This window comes from Melozone crissalis, unplaced genomic scaffold, assembly GCF_028551555.1.
Source record: "Melozone crissalis strain CALT ecotype California unplaced genomic scaffold, PUWL_Pcris_2 ptg000018l_1, whole genome shotgun sequence".
NCBI classification, from domain to species: domain Eukaryota; kingdom Metazoa; phylum Chordata; class Aves; order Passeriformes; family Passerellidae; genus Melozone; species Melozone crissalis.
Genome location: NW_026535796.1, coordinates 22,973,266 through 22,994,043, shown reverse-complemented (window position 1 = coordinate 22,994,043; position 20,778 = coordinate 22,973,266). Strand labels below are relative to the sequence as shown.

The window sequence follows — 20,778 nt, the reverse complement described above, 5'->3', positions numbered from 1 at the left end:
CCACGCCGCTTGCTGCTTGGCCTGAATTATTTGGTGATACTCAGCCATCCAGTTTCAGGCTGTTAATGGCATTACATTGTGTGGGCATTGTGCTCCAGTGCTGGTTGAAAGAAGCTTCCAGGGTCCTTAAATGACCATAAAAACTATTGGCTAGGAAATTAGGCAGTTCTTAATTAACTGAGTTGTAATTTCATTGTCTGGGTTCATATTTGTCTTTAGGATTATGAGTGGTAACTCCATATCTACCTTGTGAAAGTGCAGGTAATGGTCTTTTATACTTCATATTTATTTGTTTTGGGGTTTTTTCCCTCGCAGCTGCGTGGGTCATCTGGAACTTTTGGAGAGGCCAAATTGCAATGTGAGTTTTGCTTTTCTTTTGGTAGATGCTGGCCAAAGCAAGTGTCGATTAGAGAGAGCTCAAGCACTGGAACAGGCAAAGAAGCCTCAGGAAGCAGTCTTCATCCCAGAATGCAATGAGGATGGATCTTTCATGCAGGTAAAATTTCTATTTGCTTCATTCAGCCAGGCTTTGGGTGTCTGTGGGAGATTCAGTGTTAAGGGTTGAACCAGGTAATGATAGCAGAGTGGGTGCACACTCTGATCCAGTTACTTGGGTAAAAATTTGAAAGCTGGGAACTTTGTTACCAAATAGAAGTTTTGATTCTGTCACAATACCTTAAAAGACATACACATATGCAATAGCACCCAGCTCCAGTGTAGTACAGAAAAAAATGGCAATAATTTTCAGCATTGCATAGGAAAAAAAAACAGTTGCAGGGGAGGTAATTTTTTCCATGAAGAGGGGCTGCAAAGAGAGGTGTGGCTTACACACACAGAGCAGGGTGGATGCAGCTGATTCTGCTCTTACCTCTGCTTCATCTATCCCAGGAAAAAAAGCAGTCTGTTCAGCCTCTTCCTTCTGCTGGTTACTTTTTGTGCTATATATCCTGTAGTGATTTGGAGGACTGGCAGAGAGGAGATGAGGCTGTTTTGTTTGGGTTTTTGATTCCTCACTGTTCAATTGCTGAAGTTTGCCAGAGTAGGGTAGAAATGAGGAGTGATACCTGGTTCTGTTACCCCTTGCATATTGGGAGGTGCCCTAGTGCTGACTGAACTGGCTGTTAAAAATGGCTCATGCACAGTTTCCTGACACAGTTTCATGCTGTCTGCTCAGTTTTGCATGCATCTAAAAAGCTGAAAACCTGCAACCTACAAAACCTGGGACCTCTACTTTGTGGGTTTAGATAAATCACAGAATGTTTTTTGCCTAACTTTTCATACACCTTATACTGTTCTAGATACCTTCTTTCTTGGAGAAATTTTAGGATATATTGGTTGTTTTAGGGTCTTCTGAAGTTAAAAGAAAGTCCAAGACAGAATCAATATTTGCTTAAAAAAGATGAGAAAGGCAGAGAACTTTGGATTTGGTTCAAACATTTTGTGATGCCTGGGGGGATAGGAGAGGAAAGATTTTTTTTTTGTGATAACCCACCAAAAATTTTATTCCCCTCCTCAGCCTTACCCTCCCATTATCTGGTGTGTGGGAGTGTTTTTGTTTTGTTTTTGTTTTTTAATGATGATGTGGAAAAAGTTGTATTCATCCTGCAAACTCTGCATGGTTCTTTAGAGCAGCATTCTGTTTCTGTACTGTGTGGACCATCATGGTAAGGTTGGGGTAAGAGAAGATGGCTGCAGTTTCTTGCAGTTTAAGTGCACTTTCAACTGTTGCAATTTGATTTTGTGTAGAGCTTCTCAGATTATGTTGGCACTGGAGGCTAATATTTATAAAAGCTATCACATTGGGCCAACATGGAACAAAGTGTTCCATGTTAAATTTCATAGTTCAAGAAAAAAAGGGTAAGAAAAGCAAACTTTGAAATGTCTATTGTCTGTCCATCAACCTCTTGGAGAGGAAAGTAGGTGAAATTTTTATCTTTATAAAAGATAAGGCTGGACTGATAGTATAGTTTGATAAAGCTTTGTTTCAGACAGGTTTATTTTGAAGGCTGGTACCAGTGTTTGGATTGTGGAGAAGTTGCTGGACTTTTCCTTGGCACATTCCTTAGCCAGTGCTGGTTGCCAGTTGAGGGACAACATGAAACTGCTTAGAAAAATTGTGTGGTGTCAGTTGGCAGCCAAGTGGTATTTCACATTCTTCCTCCATTCAGTTCTATCTGTGAACACTAAAATGCTTTTGTTTTACCTGGCATGATGAAGAAAAGCCTCTGATCTCTTTGTATCTGGAATTAACTGAAACTCATATAATTCCTTGGTTCATAAAAATACCCTGTGTTCCACATACCTTATGAACCAGCTTCATCAGTTATATTGCAGCATTTAAGGTAATTGTCCCTGCATAAGATTTAAATGAAAAATAATGTCCAAGAAAGCTAACTAGTTTCAGCCTGCTTTTGAGACAAATATTTCCTTTAGCTTCTGGTCAAAACAAATTAAATTTTGATTTAAAAAAAGATGTATAAAGACTTGAATTTTAGTGAACAGTCTAAACAGTTTTGCTTCCAGCAACTCGTGAATAGATCTCATCTGGTGGAGGTACTTTTTGATACTGCATCTCTTGTGCAGAGAATTGAAGCTCTTGGGTTCTGCTCTACAGGGAGGCTGTGTTCTTGTGAAGTCCCTGAGGCTTTGCTGAAGTCAGCTCTGGACTGTTGTTAGTTTATTCTGGTTCAATACCTGAATGTTGCTCCATCTAGACTCCAAAATCTCAGATGGGAAGTCTACAGCAGAACAGCATCTCTTAATGAAGTTTCTAGGAAGAATACCCATTGTGCTCTTCAACATAGAATCCCCATCCCAACAAGAGTCTTAAGCAGATGCACATGTTTCAGGGTAAATAAAGTTGTCTAGGGAGACTTCTTCAACAACTTCCCCCTTTCTGTGTAACTGTTATTGAAAGGGAGTTTTATGTAGAAGAAAAATTCTGATCAAAGGTGCATCCATATATTTAGAATATCAAATGTCTGAAGTGTTGCAGCACTCATTCAAGACATAGGTTACTTGCTTTTAGGTCATCTTGCTGAGCCAACTGAACACAGTAGTATTCAGACCCACATCATTGTTCTTGCCACCAGACTTCGAGAGTCTGATTTTTAATTTAACTAATTAATTGTTGGGAATTCTTGAAATTTTTGTAGAACTGAAAAACAAGAGCGGTACAGATGTGGGAGAATTAGGTAGTAGTATCTATGTTCAGAGAACCTGCTTGGCCTTAACTAGATTGAGCTGTTGCTTTTGTAGTTCATCATAATTATCTTGATTAAAACTAAACTGCAGTCACTCTGGGTAAACACTGAAAGTGGGGCTGTTCTTCTGAAAGCAGCTCAAGTTTGCCCTTTGCAGCTGCTGGAGCTGTAGCCAGTTCAGTGCTGGATTTGGGGCTGGAGGCGCTGCAGACTGGCTGGGGCTGCAGGGGGTGATGAGGACGCAGCTCCTCTGCCAGAGCATGTGCCATGCAGGCAGCAGCTGCGGGAGGAAGACCATGCTCAGCTTACTTCCTCCTACTTCTCCGCAGGGCTGCATCTACCACAGTTAGATGTGGCAACAAGGGTGAAAGGGAGAAGGGCCTAAAGGCAAAGGCCTTCGTTTGGCTTGCATTTAAACCCTTTTGTAGAGAGACATCACACATGTCTTAAAACACTTGTATGACCTGTCTGGTTTTGATTGCCTGTGAAATTTAGACTGAAATCAGTGTTGCCACCAATTCTGTTGCTCAGCTGATCAGTTTTCCAGTTTTCGTATGCATGACTAGGTATAATAGAGTTTGTGTACTGCATCAAGAGGAGCTAGCACTTGTCAGTTCACTGGCTGTCGTAACTGTTTCTATGCAACATGTGTGCTGCTTCCCTTGTTGAGTTTGTGTATTACAAAGATCTTATCAAGTCCCCTTTTAGTGCTACTTAGGCATCTACAAATGTGGCATGCATTTGCAGGATGGAGAAGTGATGCCACTTGCAGGCATGATGGGATGACTGTAAATGGGGAAGCAGATCTGATTAACTCCTCTGGAATTGCTATGTCTTTATATTTCAGTCTGTGTGAGGAATATTGCTTCCTATAACAAAATCTCTCTACACTTAGCCCACAGTAATATAAGCAGGCAGATAAAATTTGAGTTATTCACAACATAAGAATGTTTGTTAGATACGAGTAATTTGATTAATTGTAGAAAACTGAGGTCACTTTTGTGCAGAATTAACCATGAATAAAACCAGTTTGTGTTCCCAAGACTTTTGCCTTTTTTTGCTGGTATGCTGTATTTTCCATAAATGCCATTCCTTTTCTATGCTGCACTTAACCTGCTGTGATCTGTTCTTCATAAACAACAGGCACTAGTGGGTAATCTGCACACTTTCTTTTGCTGCCTAGTGCCATTGGGCTTGTTGCCATGGGCTGAGGGAGACTTGCATTCTTCATACTTTTTCCCCAAGCAGTTTTTCAGAAAAGGTTGCTGAGATTTTAAATGGGATCTGTTTCAGAGAGATTAATATGAACATGAATAATGTTAATCCTGCCTTGGGGGTGTAGTTTTGTGGGACTTTGTGGTATGTCTTACTGTTTGCTGCCACCTTCCACTGTCTAGTTGTGGTTTCTTTTCCTTACAAGTCTGCATAAAACTGAGGACAAATCTCCTTGGAAAGTTTCTTTGAGTTTAGGGTTCTTAAAATCTCCCTCCTGGTGCAGCTATGATGTAGCACTGAGATTTCTGTTAAAATGAGTGCATCAGTCAAACCTGTGGTCTTATGACAGGTCTGACAGTCAGCCCCTCTAATGAGGGGCTGGCTATCAGAGCAGTTCTGCATTATCAGATAGCTTCCAGAGCATTACCACATCTTGTAATATAAGTCTGTTTGGAAAGAGAGATCAGTATTATGGTCCATACCAGTAGTTTCACTCTACACTATGCTAACGCACATAAAAAGTTCTGTTTTCTCCCAGGTTCCCCAAACAGCCCTTTCTAAAAATGTGGGGACCCTTTTCAGCTTTCAGTGTGATTTCATGATCCAAGTCTGCTCCTCTGTATTGGCTAGTGTAGTGTGGTGCTGGGCAGAATTACAAACTTACTTCTTAATGCAGCAAGGTACTGCATAGGCATCCTTCATTCCCGCGATGCTGTCTGTTATTCCATTATTCAGTGCTCAGATTCCAGCAATACTAAGCTCTCAAAGAATTCACCTCTCATTTCAGAAGAACACAGTCTGTCTTGCTAGATTAAAAAAACTCTTTAAAAAGCATTTGGTTTTTAAATGGTAGGTAGTTCTGGCTTTTTTTTATTAAAAGATATCCCTTCTATAAATGATGGTAGCTGTAGCTTTCTGTGAATACTGCTCTGCAGGTTTGCTACTTAAACACTTGCCTTCTTCCTGTGGCTTTCATTGTATCTCTCATTTGTATGTTGTGCTAAAGATAAACCATGAGTGGGTAAGGAGGTAAGAACTTTGGTTATTTATGGTGTTTCTTCAAAGAAGTATCAGTTGAGATCGCAAAGGAACAGGTTCTTAAAGCGAGAGTAGACATACTTAGGGGAAGTGACAATGTAAGGTCATTCTTAGCTTCAAAGTGTCACATTCTGTGTCAGAAGCAGAAAGCCTCTCTTGAGGACCCTTTTCCTGAACTAAAAATAACCTATGTACCAGCGTGTGTGATGGGAATGCCCTTGATCATGATTAAGATTGTTTTACTTCAGGTCATTTTTTCCCCTGGTTGTATGAACAGTGAAATTCCCATGGAGGAAGCATTTCTTGAGTGGTGCATAGACTTGAGGGAGGTGGGTGCTGCATAAAGCCCTGGTGGGAACATTTGCACAGCACCATTTCTGAATAATTAAATAGGAGTGGAGAACAAAAAAAGTGACAAGAATTGTTTAAGGGGCTGCAGTCCCAAAGAGGCTTAAATACAAGATGCAGACTAATTCATAGCTCGCCTAAAATTGCCTATAAAAGTAAGGCAGGTTTCTGACAATAATCAGCTGACTCTTAATGTAGCAAAAAGTATTACAAGATGCAGGGTCTAAGCATTATAGCAAGATGTGCACCAGAACAGAGGATCACCATGCAGAGTTAAGATATATAGCCATCAGGCCAGTGTGCAGTTGTGTGCCACTAATGTGGGTTCAGAGGACTTTCTAGCTGAGTCTCAGAGGCTTGACCAAAGGAAAGACTTGATTAAAGAATTGCTGCATCACACTGGCTTCTGCTCCCTGGGTCAGGCTGGATGACCTGCTGACTTGGAGCTATTTATTTAGCTGTTTTCACAGTGTTTACAGGGAGCACCTGGATGCAACCAGGGTTTGGAGCCTTGCCTGGTGCTGTGAATACAGTCAGTAGCTCTGCTTCCTGCCCTTAGCCTCGGCAGTGCCATTCAAAAACTGAATGTGTTTTTTCTTTTCTCATAGAAGTATAGCTTTCAATACAGAATGAATGTTCTTCCCTTCTCATCTCTGCCCTCCATTGTGGAAGGAGCCAGGAAGTGTTTGTTTGATCTGTGATGGGATAGGAATGGGTTGCTAAACATTTCATCTGAACAGCAGTGAGAGGCTAGTCTGAGTGTTCCTGTTGTCAGCCCAGTGCTTGTCCAAGGTTCCTTCAAGCCTATTGCAGGCAACTACCTCTTCCTGTAACTCCATAGAAGCTGGTTTCAGCCATCACAGAATTGCTGCTTTGCCTCTGTTCTCTCCATCATATGTGTATATGATTTCTCTCTCACTTCCGATTTCTGTCTGAGCAACATCCCCTAGATCCTCATTTGTTAAGTAGTTATAAAGGGATGCTGCTTGCTTGTCTGGAAGCTTTACTTTAGAAGCTTGCTTGTTTAGAAGCTTTACTTGGGAATCAGATCCTGGCATTGTCAGTGAGATACTGAAGAAACCCAAAGAATGGCTTCTTTTCCCCCTGAGGAACTTAAGAGGCAGAGTTATCACTCAGTGACTACTCTTTTAGTGCTTACATATTGAAAGAAATTTTATGAGAGCAGGTATTTGGCCAGTGTATTGGCTGCTGTTTGATTTCACACATTGTAATGGCAGGGTGGAATAGAGAAACTGCTGCTACACTTTTAATTTAGGGAGTGGTGATTTGGAGCAATTTTTCTTGGGTTTGCCTCTCGTGCTTTTCATCCTTTAGTTGAGACACAGGTAAGATGACCTATCTCTTCATGAAAAATAGGAACAGTGTCCTTTTGCATGATCAGGGATTTGGCTGCTTGTAGTGCTTTAAAATGCAATTGGATTTTTTTTTTTTTTTAATGTAGATGTTAGTGGGGTATCTGTTGAAGACCTCAAATGATTTACAGGTTTTATTTATCTGATTTCCTATTATATAACTTACAATACAGCTGTTGTGTGTTAATCTGAGATACCAAATTCTGTCATGTGCCTTTCCAGCCATAACAGGCGCATTCTGTAACTGCAGCTTGGATAACAATCAAGTCTATTAAGTATATAAGATTGTATTTAATATATAAGATTGTATTTCCTCTGCCTCAATGCTTAGCTTTAGAAGACTGAGAGCCAAAAAAGTCAAACATATTTTTTCTAACTTGTATTTTGATAGAGTCAAAATTAACTCAATAACTGAAGATTAGATCTGTGCAGTAAACATCTGTCATGCTTGCAAACTTACTTACCTGAAGATGAGTGTTTAAAAATCTCACTGCTTTGGGAGCAGGATGAGAATGAGGTTGAATTTTGGGTTGACAGTTGAAATTTTGTTTAGAAATAAAAGCTCAAATGTAAGGTCAATGGAAAATTTTAAAGTAAACCTCCAAATTTTGGATATTCATTGCTGGAGGTGCTCTGAAATAGTCAACATTTTATGTTTGTTTACACACAGTGCTTAGACAGTGTACTGGATCAGGTGTTGCCTTTATGCTTTTTTCAGTGGCATACCAGTACTATGTAAGTGATGAAGAGTTTACTTTCCCTCCCAGCCTTTAAGATGCAAACTCCAGGCTGTAGGCCAGTGTTGTTATGACCCTAAATTGTACTGAGACCTGGTCAGGTATGATGGTGAAAGGTGTCTCAAGATGAAGACATTCAGGAAAAACAACTGCACTGGAGATTTCTGCAGTGCCCATTCTTCATGGCTAACTGTCTGGCCTTTAGGATAATGGCTGAGCTTTAATTGCAGCTGTTATCTGTAGAAGGGAAGCCCTTTGGTACTGCAGTAAAACATGTGGTTGTGGTGAAAGTGCTGAGTGCTGTCAGTCTCAGATTTTTTTTTTTCCCCCTTCCTTTTTCTAATGGCAATTTCTTTCTTTTCTTAATGGCAGCATGGGGGAAGAAAAGGTCATGGGATACCAGTCCAAGGAAGACTAGCATTTCTTAGCCTAGTTATTTACAAAATGATTTCACTTTTTTATGGGTGTAATATGCTTGGCTTACATAAATGAGTGTATGTAATTTGTAGCTCTCCACTGAGGTGTGTTATATAACATACTCTTAATGCATCTGTCCTGAATTTGTGTCAATACATTTTTTTTGACTCGTCTGCCATGTACTTTGTTATTTTCCTGAAAGTTTGGCTAAAGGACTATCAAGTGACTAGTACTTGAGTTTTTTAAATGCTGGGTACACTGGCTTTTTTTATATAACGTAACATGGAATAGTCTTGCCCTACAATTCAAGACCCTATCCTGGCATTTAGCTCTATCCCTTGGTAGGATTTTTACAATTAATGCAGCTTCTTGTGCTGTTGGGAATGCAGTCTTGTGTGTGTGTGATCAGCAAAGATAAACTCTAAACATAAACCCAAACAGATGCATCACATTTGTTTTGAGTGTTCAATTGATAACATTGAGCAATAACAAATATTTTCTAACCTGATTATTGTTTATTATAGTCATAGTACTCTTGAGTAATTTGCCATCAGTATTGTGATATATTGAGAGAAGAAAAATGAGTCTGCAAATAGCAGTGACAGTGACTGCAGTAACATGGGTACATGAGATAGCTGTTGATTTTGGCTACTAAAAGTAAATGCTTGAGGCAAAATGATTGATTTGCACTTTAGTAAAACCCAAGATAAACAAGTAAAACCCAAGATAAACACAACGTACTGTGTTATAATTGCTCTTAGATCATGTTTTATGTGATATTCAAAGCCTTTAAAAAAAACTGTCATTAAGTCTCTGTACAAACTTTGCTACCTTAGGGCATTGAAGCCAGCTGTCAGCGAGGGGGAATGACTGGTTTTGCTCTGAAGGATCCCTAATGAGGGGACCAGCACAAACACCCCATCACTCTTCTCTTCTGTGTGAAGAGCACTGGAATTGGAAATTGGTTTCAGTGAACTTGTTTGGAAAAAGAGAGAATGAACAGAATTAATTTTACAAGTAAAATAAAAAGGCAACTTCTGAAATGGTCTCATTTAATGGCTTTTTTCAGAAATGTATCGAAGGAGCCATCTCTAGTTTATAGTAACAGGATGCGCTTCTATACCATTTCAAGGTACTGATGTGCACATTTAACTCCAGCTGAAAGTATGCTTGTAAGAAAGAATTTTGAGACCTGTTAGTGTTTACACAGATGCCTGTACAATGGTAGTTTACTTTTATCTCAAAGATGTCAAAGGCATCCTGAATTTCATCCAGTTGCTGGCTACTCTGGAAGCTGAGGCAAAGGCTGTCATTAGATTTGTTAGGCTGAATGAAATTTTAGTGGTGCTGAATTAATGTCTCCATAGATGTTACTAAGATCAGTCTGCAAGATTAGAACTTACCCTTATTTGAGAGGTTCTGTATCTGAATTCGTAATTCTGGTGTCTTTCTGTGGTGAAGGAAGGAACTGGGCAGTTCTAGATGTTCAGTTCAGAAGTAGAGCTTTAAAGTCAATCAAGATGAATTTTATACTGTGTACCTTTTGACTCACTAGAACATTCATCAAATGTTCTTAAGTCCATGTCAATATATGAGGAGCTAGCATGTTGGATCTTGCTCCTGCTGTGTAGTTTGACATAGTAACACAACAGAGCTTAAATCTGTCTGGAGAAGGTTTGTTAAGCAAGTCGGTATTGCCCTTTTCCAGACATTACTGAACAAAATGCTTCTGAAATGACTACAGATGGTGCTCTCAAGCAGTGGCTATGGAATTTGGGAGAGGTTGGCCTTTGCATAACCCAGTTGGGATGCAGCGGGACAGGTTTTTGATAGTAAACAGTAAGTGGGATGTAGCAGAGGGTGGAACGAGCTGAGATACAACTGCTGCATCTCCCAACTCAGATGTGTTCTCAGATGATTACTTGTAACTTCTTTTGCCTCCTGAGTTTCAGCTGCAGGAGTTGGAGTAGGAGTAGGAGAAATCACCTTTCTTGGGGTGTAGGGGGGTGGTGAGGGAAGAAAAGATAATGATGTCAAAGGTACTCTTCTGTAAGACCACCTTGCTCTGAAGCATGTGTTTGTGATACCTCTGGGGTTGGGACTTTCAATAAGATGCTGAATGATAATAAAGTGGTTGGTGATAGAGCGAGAAATGAAATGCCTGCTCTTTGTTTTATTAAACAGGTGCAGTGCCATACCTACACTGGATACTGCTGGTGTGTGACACCTGATGGCAAACCTATTAGCGGCTCTTCTGTACAGAACAAAACTCCTGTATGTTCAGGTACTGTGGGACTGGCTTCAGGAAATACTAACTTGATAACCGGAGGGTTGGAGTGAATGCATCCTTCTGAGAGCCCAATCTTTCAGGTGACTTGGCCAGTTTACCCCACTTAATGCTGCACTTTGGACTCTGGCATGTCCACCCTGCAATTAGGATACAGACACTTCTGCAAGGCTCAGTAAGAAAAACCACTAAGGTGACAACCTGTGGCAGCCAAGGCAGGAGTCAGTGTTGCTGTGTACACCAACAGCAAAGATTTGCTGAACGGATGGGATAACTTTTTTCCATGAACAGTATTGTAATGAAATGGTTCTTGGGCTGTATTTTGTGGAATGTGGAGTAATTTTTTGTACATAGTGATTTCAGTTAATTAATGAAGGTGGTTCTGTGCAAAACTGTCAGTTTCTGGGGTCCTGCTGTTATAATGAATTTAGGTCTTTTGGCCACGTTGCTTAGTTTAGGATCCCTGTGTTTGTGTCACATGGTGGACAACACTGGGCTTGTGCCACAGCTCACAAGAGGGAGGTCCAGACCCAGGCTGTTACTCATGTTTATTAAGTGATGTGTTTCTGGGCACTCAGCCTGACATTACTTTGTTGCTCAGCAGTTTACTGACACCAAATCCACAAGTTTCTTTAAAAAAGAGTAATATTGTTTTTCTTTCTTCTCCACACCATTGGATTTGGTACTCCATGGCTCGAGTGGAATGAGATTGGGCTCCAGATTTTCATATGGCCCTGATCAACAGTGGTCTTGTTTTGTGAGCTGTTGTGAACAGTCCTGCTGTGACAACCACAGTAAACACAGGCAGGGTTGTTCTGTACTCTGGGGAGAATTGAAGGGCAACACTGGAATTTTGCTGCCTTCTCACTTTCCTGTCTCCTCCCCAAAAAATTAAAGAAGGAAAAGGCAGTAAGCATAGGAGAATGTTTCTAACATGTTCAGTGATGCCACATGTCTTCATGCTCTACAGTCTGCACCTCGAGGGTTTTTAGTATAGTTCTCTCACACCTTGCAGTGTTTGCCCTTTAAATAGGAGCATGACAGCAGTCAAACCTTTAGGACTTTGATTTTTTTCTCAGCTTATACGGTGTCCTCTTGGCTGTAGGGTGTTCTGTGGTAATAAGCAAACTTGCACTTATTACTTGTGGTAATAAGTGACTTGCATAAGGGTTTGAGTTGAGTGGGAGAGCTGTGACCCAATGTACCTTGAGGAGATGCTTGGTTTATCACAGGCATGTGGAAAGAAAAAAAAAATTAATATCCTATTTTAGTCTAAGGTGCAATCCTACAATAATTTGGCTTAAACCTTTAGAATATGACTTTATGACACCATTTACAATATATCATTTTGGTAGGGCATGTTTTAGACTTTTACTAATCTATTCAGTTTGTCTTGTGCTGTTTATGAAATCGTGTTGCAGAAAAGGAAAGTCATGTTGTACTGTAGGACACAGATGTTGGACATATGATGACTAATACAGAGTTTGTGCTTACCACTTGTAATTCAGCAGTAGATCTGTGATGAACTGATCTGCAAGTGAAAGTGTCCAGGCAATAGTTTACCTTCAGAGGTTGTCTTGATCAGATTCTTGGGGCTGTCAGAGATACGTTCTTTAAAGCTGGCTTTTGATCCATGTTTCCTGAATGTTCAGTAATCATTAGAATTGTTCAGTAATGGTACATAGAAGAATCAGTTTCCTGTGAATAAAGCTATTAAAAAAAAATGCTTGTCAGCTTTTTATACACATTGGTAATGGATTTATTTGACTAGCTTTTATTACCTGGTCAAGTTTTAGTAGAAAACTGTGATGAAGCACTAAAGTAGAGTGCAGTACCAAGCAGAGAATCATACATACTATGTAAAGATCCAAGTTAAAGTCAACAACCCGAGATGTGTTCTGTTCAAGTACATGCTGGATCTTATTCAGTGTCCCATTTCAAACAGCTGGGGATGTTCTGGGGTTGGTTGAAATCCATTTTCTGAAAATTGTCCCACTTAATCCCTTTCCTCTGGAATACTGTGCTTGCATTCCCTGCACACTCTCCCCATCTGCTTTTGATTTGTTCTTCCTGACATTTGCAAATGAAAGTGACTCTTACTGATCTTTCATTCTTGCCCTTGGATTTATTCCAGGTTTCTTACTAGCATGATGCTCTGTTGAGGTCTTTCAAATCACTAGATCCAGCTACTAAAGATTTCTTGTTTACCCTTATCCCAATTTAATGTCTTAATGCATAAAACTTCCTTATACTTTTCAATTTGGTTGAAGCCACAGGCTCTCTGAGTCTTAAATGGAGCTGTTGACAAGTTAAATAGATGCTTTATGGGTTGAGATATAGACTGTATTATTGAGACATCATATACTTTGTGTGACCGTACAGCATCTAACTGGATGTCTTTTCTTCTTTTTCTTTCTCCCCTCTAGGTTCTGTAACTGATAAACCATCAAGCCAGGGTAATTCGGGAAGGAAAGGTGAGTGGAGTCCTGTGCTTCACCAACTTTTGTAACAGCAGCTGCCTAGCCAAGTCCCTTAAGATAGCTCAGAGCATGGGTTCCTAACCAGCTCCAGGGTGCAGGGGTGGATGTGCCACTAGAGCTCCCCTTCAGGAGGAGGAGTAAGATGACTGTTCTGCTCCCTGTGGAGTAGAAAAGGGTGTTCTCTGCTCTGTGCTTCTCAGTTGAGTTAAAGTACAAGAAAGCTGAGCTTCCCAAAGGAATGGCTGGTCCAGAATAACTTCTGCTTGCTCACCTTAAAGTCACATATTGAGCATTGCTCAGTAAAATCCCTGGAGATTAGGAAGGCTGTCAGTATGATCTGTACTCTGGGAAACAGGAGTGCCAATGTCATGGTTGTGGCTTTGTATGCATTGAAAGTTGGGGTTTTTTAACAGTGCATAAAGCCCTCTGGCCAGCTGGAGCAGTGCTGGCTTAAACCTTAGCAGTGCTTGGACACCTCACAGGCACTGATTTTTCTTCTTTACACTCCTGTCTTCAGTCCTAGCCCTTCCTGAGCAAAGCATTAGATGGGTCATTGTTCTTCTCCTGTGAACATTCAGAGCTCTTCCCTGTGTCCTGTGGTTTGCATTCGCTGCCATAGTTTTGGGAGGGTTCACCACTGAGGTATACATTGAGGAGCAACTCAAATATGTCTTTAGGCCTTTTTCACACCCTAATTTTCAGCCTTTTTCCCCTCTAGCCCTATGTGGAGAATCAAGTTTTGAGTTTGTGTCTGTACTCCAGGAAAACTGTGCTGAATGCATCCTCACTTCTGCTGGTGAGGATGAATGCTCTGTCCTGGGAGAAGTTCCTCTTTTGATAAGCAAAGCAGGATTTTTAGTGCTAACTCTCTAAACCAGTTATTCCTGACACTTCAGAATGAAGGAAAACACTGTCAGGGACATCTTCCATGCTGGGAATGTCAATCAGGTCCTGAAAGCACTTAATGGGGATTCGATTACTCTGTTCAGAGTAGAGATGTATTTTGAGCATATCTGCTCTGCAGCCTATTGCTTGTATATAATAGCTTAAGGTAAGGAGAAGAAATATGCAAGGAAAACTACTTAGCTGAAGACTGTTTCTTATTTTAGGTAAGGATATGTCTCTTTAAACGTGTAATTATGCATTAATGTGTAATTGGCACCTGAACACATGGTTATAATTCTGTTAATGCAATCATTGCCAGTCTAGCCTGAAGTACAAGCAAATCAAATAGCTCTTGAATTCTGCATTATTTTGGAGTTGTTTGTAGACTTTTTACCTGGGTAGTCCTGGTCTAGAATTGAAAGCAGCTGACATGGATTTCATGAGAAACAGGAGCAAAATGGGAAAACATCTGAACTTGTTTTTTCTTCCACACTCCCTTTATTAACTCAAGGGTTGGAACATGCAAAAAGAAAACTGTAAATGGTATGAACTAATTTAAAATTTGTAATATAAATTGATTCTCCTTGGTGCTGCCTGTGGCATCCTGTTTCAACGATGGTATGCTTGGTCATGTGGCTGCAGAAACGTGCAGTAGCTGTCAAAGGGGAAACGTTTCCCTTTGGGCCAGAATGCTTCAAGCAGTCTTGTAAACTTTCTGTCTCCTGCAGTTCTGAATCTGTTCATATCTGCTAGAAACCCACACATAAGCAAGTCTGGCCCTATTCCATCATGTTAGAAAAATACTTCTGAAAAGCTATTTAATGGGCCTTTTAAAATCAAGAGGGCTGTTAGAAGCTGTAATAATTTGGTTTAAAGTTTGATGGACATAGCATTACTTTTTCATCTTGTGGTGAAAATGACTAATCTAAAAATGAATTCGTCCTTCTTATCAGTTTTTTTTCCCTTGCCTTAAGTTACCTTGATTCAAAGTTCCAGTATCGAGTCCTTTTGGAAGGAAGCTGGAATCAAGAACAGCCTGGCTTTCTTGAAGCAAGGTGGTTGCTGCAGGTCTGGCTTCTCTGATGGCAAGCCAGCATGAACATAACCATTTGTTCTAGCTGAGTGTTCAGACACTTGATACAAAGATTGCCCTTTGAAAGGTGACAAAAAGGGCAGGAGGAAGAGAGGTCCAGCAGGAACTGGTCAGTGATGACTCTTCTATTGTAGAGGCACAGCCTGGAAACTTCTGATACCTCTTTGGGCAACTGCCATCTGATTTGGGAGCTTTTGGAATTTTCCCATTGCTCAGCAGACTCCTCCCTCTCTCCATCCCTGAGTAGGATCTTGTAGTCAAAGAGCATATCTGGCACAGAATAGGTACTCTGAGGAAGACAAAGAATAGCTAAGACTTTCAAAAATGATTTCTTTTTTCTCATTCATACAGGAATGTAAAATATGAGCTAATAAACTTCGTGCCTTTCAAGTCTTCAGGGCAAAAGGGTGGAGGCTGCTCTGCCTTAGAAACAGTGTGGATGGGTAGGCTTATGCTGCTGGGTAATAAATGAAGACTTTACTAGCATACTAGCTCGCCTTTAGAAGAAGCAAATTAATGTTGGAAGGAGAAAAAGGCTGGTTACTGGTAATAAATCTTTCTCCAGATCTTTTCCCCTCTTTTCCTTCCTGTTAAGCTCCAATTTCTGGGGCTGAGTAGGTATGTTCGAGTACCAGAAGATACGAGGTAACACATGATTCCACTCACAGGCTCTCTCATTACTGATGAGAAGAAAACAAAATGGCTTCATGTTCATGTGGCTTGGCATGTAGTTCCAGAAAGTGGTTCTGTGGAGCTTTCTACAGAGAACAAGCAAGCATGCTGGCAAGAGATACTTCTTCTTTCAAAATTCCGTGCTCTGGTTATCCATATTTACATTGCTGCTATTGCTGTGTGGTGCAATGCCAGTTAGTTCATACAATTTGCCCCATAAGGTAATTTAAATCAAATTAAATTGGCACCAAACCTAAAACTTTAAAATAGGCCATATTGATTTGTTCTGAGAAGTGTTCAGTTGCTGGAAGGCAGAGCAGACCTGGGCCTGGGGAGATGGAGGTATGTTTGCATGCGGTGGAATGGAAACCCAGGCCCTCCAGGGCATGCTTGCTTTGTGACTTTGCGGCTCAGACACTTACCCATGTCCTTTTAGTGCTGAATTTTTCCCATAAGCAAAGAACAAGTTCCCAAGAAATGTAATTGCTCTTCAGTGAGATTAGGATATCCAGAACCTGCTTTTGCTCTTTGTGCAGTCCTTTCCCATAAGGAACTTCTTGCATTAATTTGCTCCAATTGCTGCTTAGTTTGATGGTCCTGAGACACTAGGAAAATGCATGCTGTCCTCTAGAGGTCTGGATCTCCCCAGTCTCTCCCGCTAGGACGTTGTTAATGTTTTAAAAAGCAGTGAAAGGCATCCTTGGAGCCAACCTTACTGGATTTCTTCCTGCCTAAAGAATGCAGAGCATTCCTTTCCAGCCACAGGGACATTGTGCCATACTTTGAGACAAAAGAAGTAAACATGGAACAAAATAAAGTTTTCTTTTCTTTATCTGGAAAGTGTTGGGGCTTTAGCTCGGATTCAGCATATTGCAATCAGGAGTAGTGCCTTTACAGTCACCAAGAAGGTTTTAAAAGTAGTCTGGTTAGGATCAGAGGGATGTAAAAAACAGCCATGTAACTGCTTATCTCTGTAAATTAAAACTGGAAACAGTGAATTAAAAGTGAGTGAAGAGGAAATATATTGAAGTGGGGATACTGGTTCATTAATAGTAGTTTACAGTTCTGGACACTGTATGATACCATTTTCAAACCAACTAAATGAAGGAAGTGGGAAAGGATGGATCCCAGTAATCTGGGATTTAAAGGTGATGCAACTGAAGGGTAAATTTGGGCAGGAGTACCTTTCAGTGTCAGTCATGAAGAGTCTTGAGTAGTATGAACTCCCTTTTTCTTTTATAAAGTCTTTTGCAGTGCAAAACATTCCAGACCTGTTTTGACTTGTCTTGTTTCCCTATTGCAAAAGCTGACAATAGCATCTGCAATTGCCTGAACAGTTGTTGGTGAGATGGACCTGCAGAAAGCAAAGCCCAGGCTGAGCTTGTTGTACACTTACTATCTTATGTGTAGACGTGACTCTTGTATGGAGCTGCAAAAAGTTTTTTCTCAGTGAGTTTTGCAGCGTACAAGAAAACACTGAAATGGTTTGAGAAACTTAAGATGAGCAACTTGAAATTCCTGCTGAGAAACCTAAGATGAGCAACCTGAAGTTCCTGCCAATTAAACATGTAGAATTGGGTTACTTTTTGTGTGTTTAACTGTCAGAAATTAGTTTAAAGGCAGGCTTTGTTGGCAGGAAAATCCTGGGCTGCAATTGTGGGCAAGTTGGCCCATTCTGTGGCTTTTTTCGTGCTTTTTTCCAAGAGTCTTACCTCTAGAAAATGCTAATGGCTCAGTTATGCAGCCAAGAGACTGAGCAATTTGAATCAGTAATGAGCCATTAGTGTGAGTCAGTAATTAGGCTGAGCGGTAAAGGGCGAACACTCTCCTCAGGCAAACCCAAGCAAAGGAGGCTTGTGCTGATGAAAATAAATGGAGCTGCTTGTAGCTGGGGACCTGGAAGCTTTGTCTGCTGGTGGTAAGTCAGGTGCAGCTGGCCCTAATTCACCTGCCCTCAGCTTGAAGGGAGAAGAGCACATGGCCTCCACAGGGGCTCGAATGGCTCACAGAAGACAGATAATACCTTGACATAAACCATCAAATTGAAATGTGACTAAAACATCAGACTGGGTCTTTGGTCTTCACCTTCTCCAGATCTTTCTGGATTCAACCCAGTGCTATGTATTGAAACACAATTGTGCTGTTACACAAATCAAGCTTCAACTGCGTCTCCAGCCTCATGAACACAGAAAATGCTTTGCTGTCTTTAGCAGTTAGTGGAGAATACAGCAGAAGAATATTGTGTGGCTTTCATCAGTAAGATGAAGTAAATACAAGTTTATCGAGGCAATATGAAGTCAAGTGATGGTTCTAGTTGGTGAACACCATCTTATGTTTCATTTCTTGCAGAACATTAGCAAGTAGCAAGTCTGCAGAGCTACCGAAACAATTCATCTGGATCCCTTATGTTTAATGCATATATTTAAATAAAAAATATATACTAATTTAGAAATCCAGATGGAGAATTTTCATACAATTATCATTTTCTGAACTGTTTAACTTCATCGTGTAATGTTCCTAGACCAGGACTGATGCGTTTTTCAGGTCTTTTATATTCAGGTCTTTTCAGGCCTTTTATTTTCACCACATGTGTATATTTACACATGTGGTGAAAACGTGCACAAACAATTTGATGCTTGTCGATATAGCTGGATGTGTAGTGTAGCTCAATGGAAAGTCAGACTGTACTATACATATGTATTAAGTCTGCTTCCTGAAAGCAACCAATTTGCTATATGTGTGTGCTACAAGAGTGCTGCAAGTCCTTCAGATGAGCAAAAGCTTGATTTGTTCTACCACACATTGATGGTGACAGTTTCTCAGTCTACCCTGTTAAAATCAGGGAGTTAGGAAAGAATCTATGGGAGAAGCATGAATATGTGCTGCCTTTTGTGAAACTAGGATAAAAGCTCAGTTGACTGAGGAGTTATGGGTTAGTGTAAAAAAAAAGCAGTCCTGCAATAGCTCAAGTGAGCTGTGAGCAAAATTTCTGTAGATGGAATTTGTAGCACATAAGATTTTGCTTAGCTCATATTTATATTTCCAAGCAAGCTTAGCAATGGAATTGAAGTTTGCTTCCCTATTATAAGAATAGTTCTGTAAAAAATGCTCTTAACTTAATCAGTAGGTTTGCCAGCTTGTAAATAGTCAGAATTCTCCCTGGTTCCTATTGCTGTCTCTATACTGTGTATCATCTACAAAATTATTTATTAAGTTCCAGTTAAATGTAACTGTAAAAAGCAAGTCAATTTCACAAGTATGGTAGACTATAGTTTGCCAACATAACAGATCTTATTAGATAGCAAGAACCCAGCCTTTAAATGGGAATTGTGATCAATTTTTTGAGAACAGAGGAATGTAATTTTACAGTACTGTGTATATTGGATAACTTTTCCAGAGCAGAGCAATGTTCTAAAAAGCACTTAGATATATCACATGAAGCAAACAGATTTTTGAAATACTAAAGTCTAGAAGTAAAACTTCAAATTTGTTACATAAACAGTAAAACTGAAAACAATTCTTTTGGTTCCCCACATTGCTGCCTTGTCTGAAATTGTTTAGTTTTCATCAAGACTTTTTTGTGGGCCTCAGAACATATGTATCAAATTTGAGACTGAAGAAAGTTTCATTGGCAAGTATAAAAGAAGGCAAATTCTGTTTTAAAGTGTATTTTGTTCGATACAATGCAAGAATTCTGCTTTCATCTAAAAAGTAGCAGTTCCAATCAGTAGCTTAGTCTATATAATATGACTTAATAAAATTGTAGTTTACAAGTGTTATTATAGCAATCTACAGACAAGTCCTGTCTGTAATGTCTTAAGAACAGCTGTAAATGTTTTTAAATTATTAAGTCATAGTATTGAGCAGCCTGGTGAGTAGATCTAATAAGTAGACTAGCAATTGATTAAACAACATCTGTTAAGGTATTATTAACTGTTTATGTGCTATACATGGATTTCTGGTGTCTGATCATTGCAGTTTGCAGAGAAATGGAATAAATTTGGGATCTGTCAGTTGGTTTTGTTGTTAAAATACTTTATGTAGGCTCAAAACCTTTTCTCTTTTTAAAGAGTTGTTGACATTATTCTTCTCATGCTTTATACAGTCTAGACATCTGAATGTTAGTGTTGTTTTCTTTCAAATCAGAGTAATGCACCAGGAAATGTGTTTTGTCATGGTGCAGGTGTTTGGTCAAGGGGCTGGAAATACTTTTCTTTCAACTCCTTTGCCCCCTGAGCTCTGTCAAAGTTTCTCTATAAGAGAAATAAACTATGAAATTGTGATGGGTAATCTTGAATGCATGCAGACCATGTGTGTCCTTAAATAAGGTAGGGAGAAGCTGGAGAGACAACCCCAATGTTTGTTCAAGTTCCTGGGATGGCATCTAGGGGAATTAAAGCTTCTTTACAACAGATCTATCTGGAATAATAGCTTTCCTCTGTGTGCTCATCTGGACTTTTCTTCTATGTTGACTGCAAGGGAGCTGTACTGCAAAATGCTTTGATAAAGGCTAAGGATGGGAGAAGTCTTCCCCACAGACTGAATTTTTCTAGGCAGTGTCTGTGTCTTTTACTACATGTTCCTGTGCTCAGCTCAGTGCTCAAGTTTCTGATGGGACCTTCAGGGGCTGCAGCAAAGCAATTTGTGTAAGGACTTGACAGGTTTCATCTCGACTGTTCAGCTTCTCACAAATATGCCATTAAATTAAATGATTCTTAAAATCAGCTGTCTCTGGTTCATTTTGAACAATACATCTGTAGATGTCTGGCAGTCTGTAACTTGAGGATTGACCTTCACCTTTAAAATAAAAATATTTCAGTGTTGAAAAAGTGTTGTCACTTATACCCTGTGTACACTGAGATGCTTTATTCTGTACATACACATTTCCTTTTGAAGCAGATTAGGTCCTTTGGAGGTCCTTCCAGCAGTATTGTTACTGTATCTGATTCCCTCTGTTCTCCGTTCCTTCCCTCACAGAGAAGAACTGTTCCTTTGGTGTCATAATCAAATAGAAAACCTCCTTTAGACAA

The 20,778-nt window shown here is 40.0% G+C and overlaps 1 protein-coding gene across 5 annotated transcripts in view; it reads left to right on the top strand.

The window, feature by feature from the left end:
* SMOC1 (SPARC related modular calcium binding 1) overlaps positions 1-20,778 on the top strand; it is a 128,803-nt gene that overhangs the window by 48,765 nt on the left and 59,260 nt on the right. For all 5 annotated transcript variants that reach the window (XM_054276506.1, XM_054276508.1, XM_054276507.1 and 2 more), the window contains exons 3-5: positions 384-496; positions 10,516-10,615; positions 13,045-13,092. In XM_054276506.1, the coding sequence (XP_054132481.1) occupies positions 384-496; positions 10,516-10,615; positions 13,045-13,092 (261 nt within the window). The remainder of the gene's footprint in view (positions 1-383; positions 497-10,515; positions 10,616-13,044; positions 13,093-20,778) is intronic.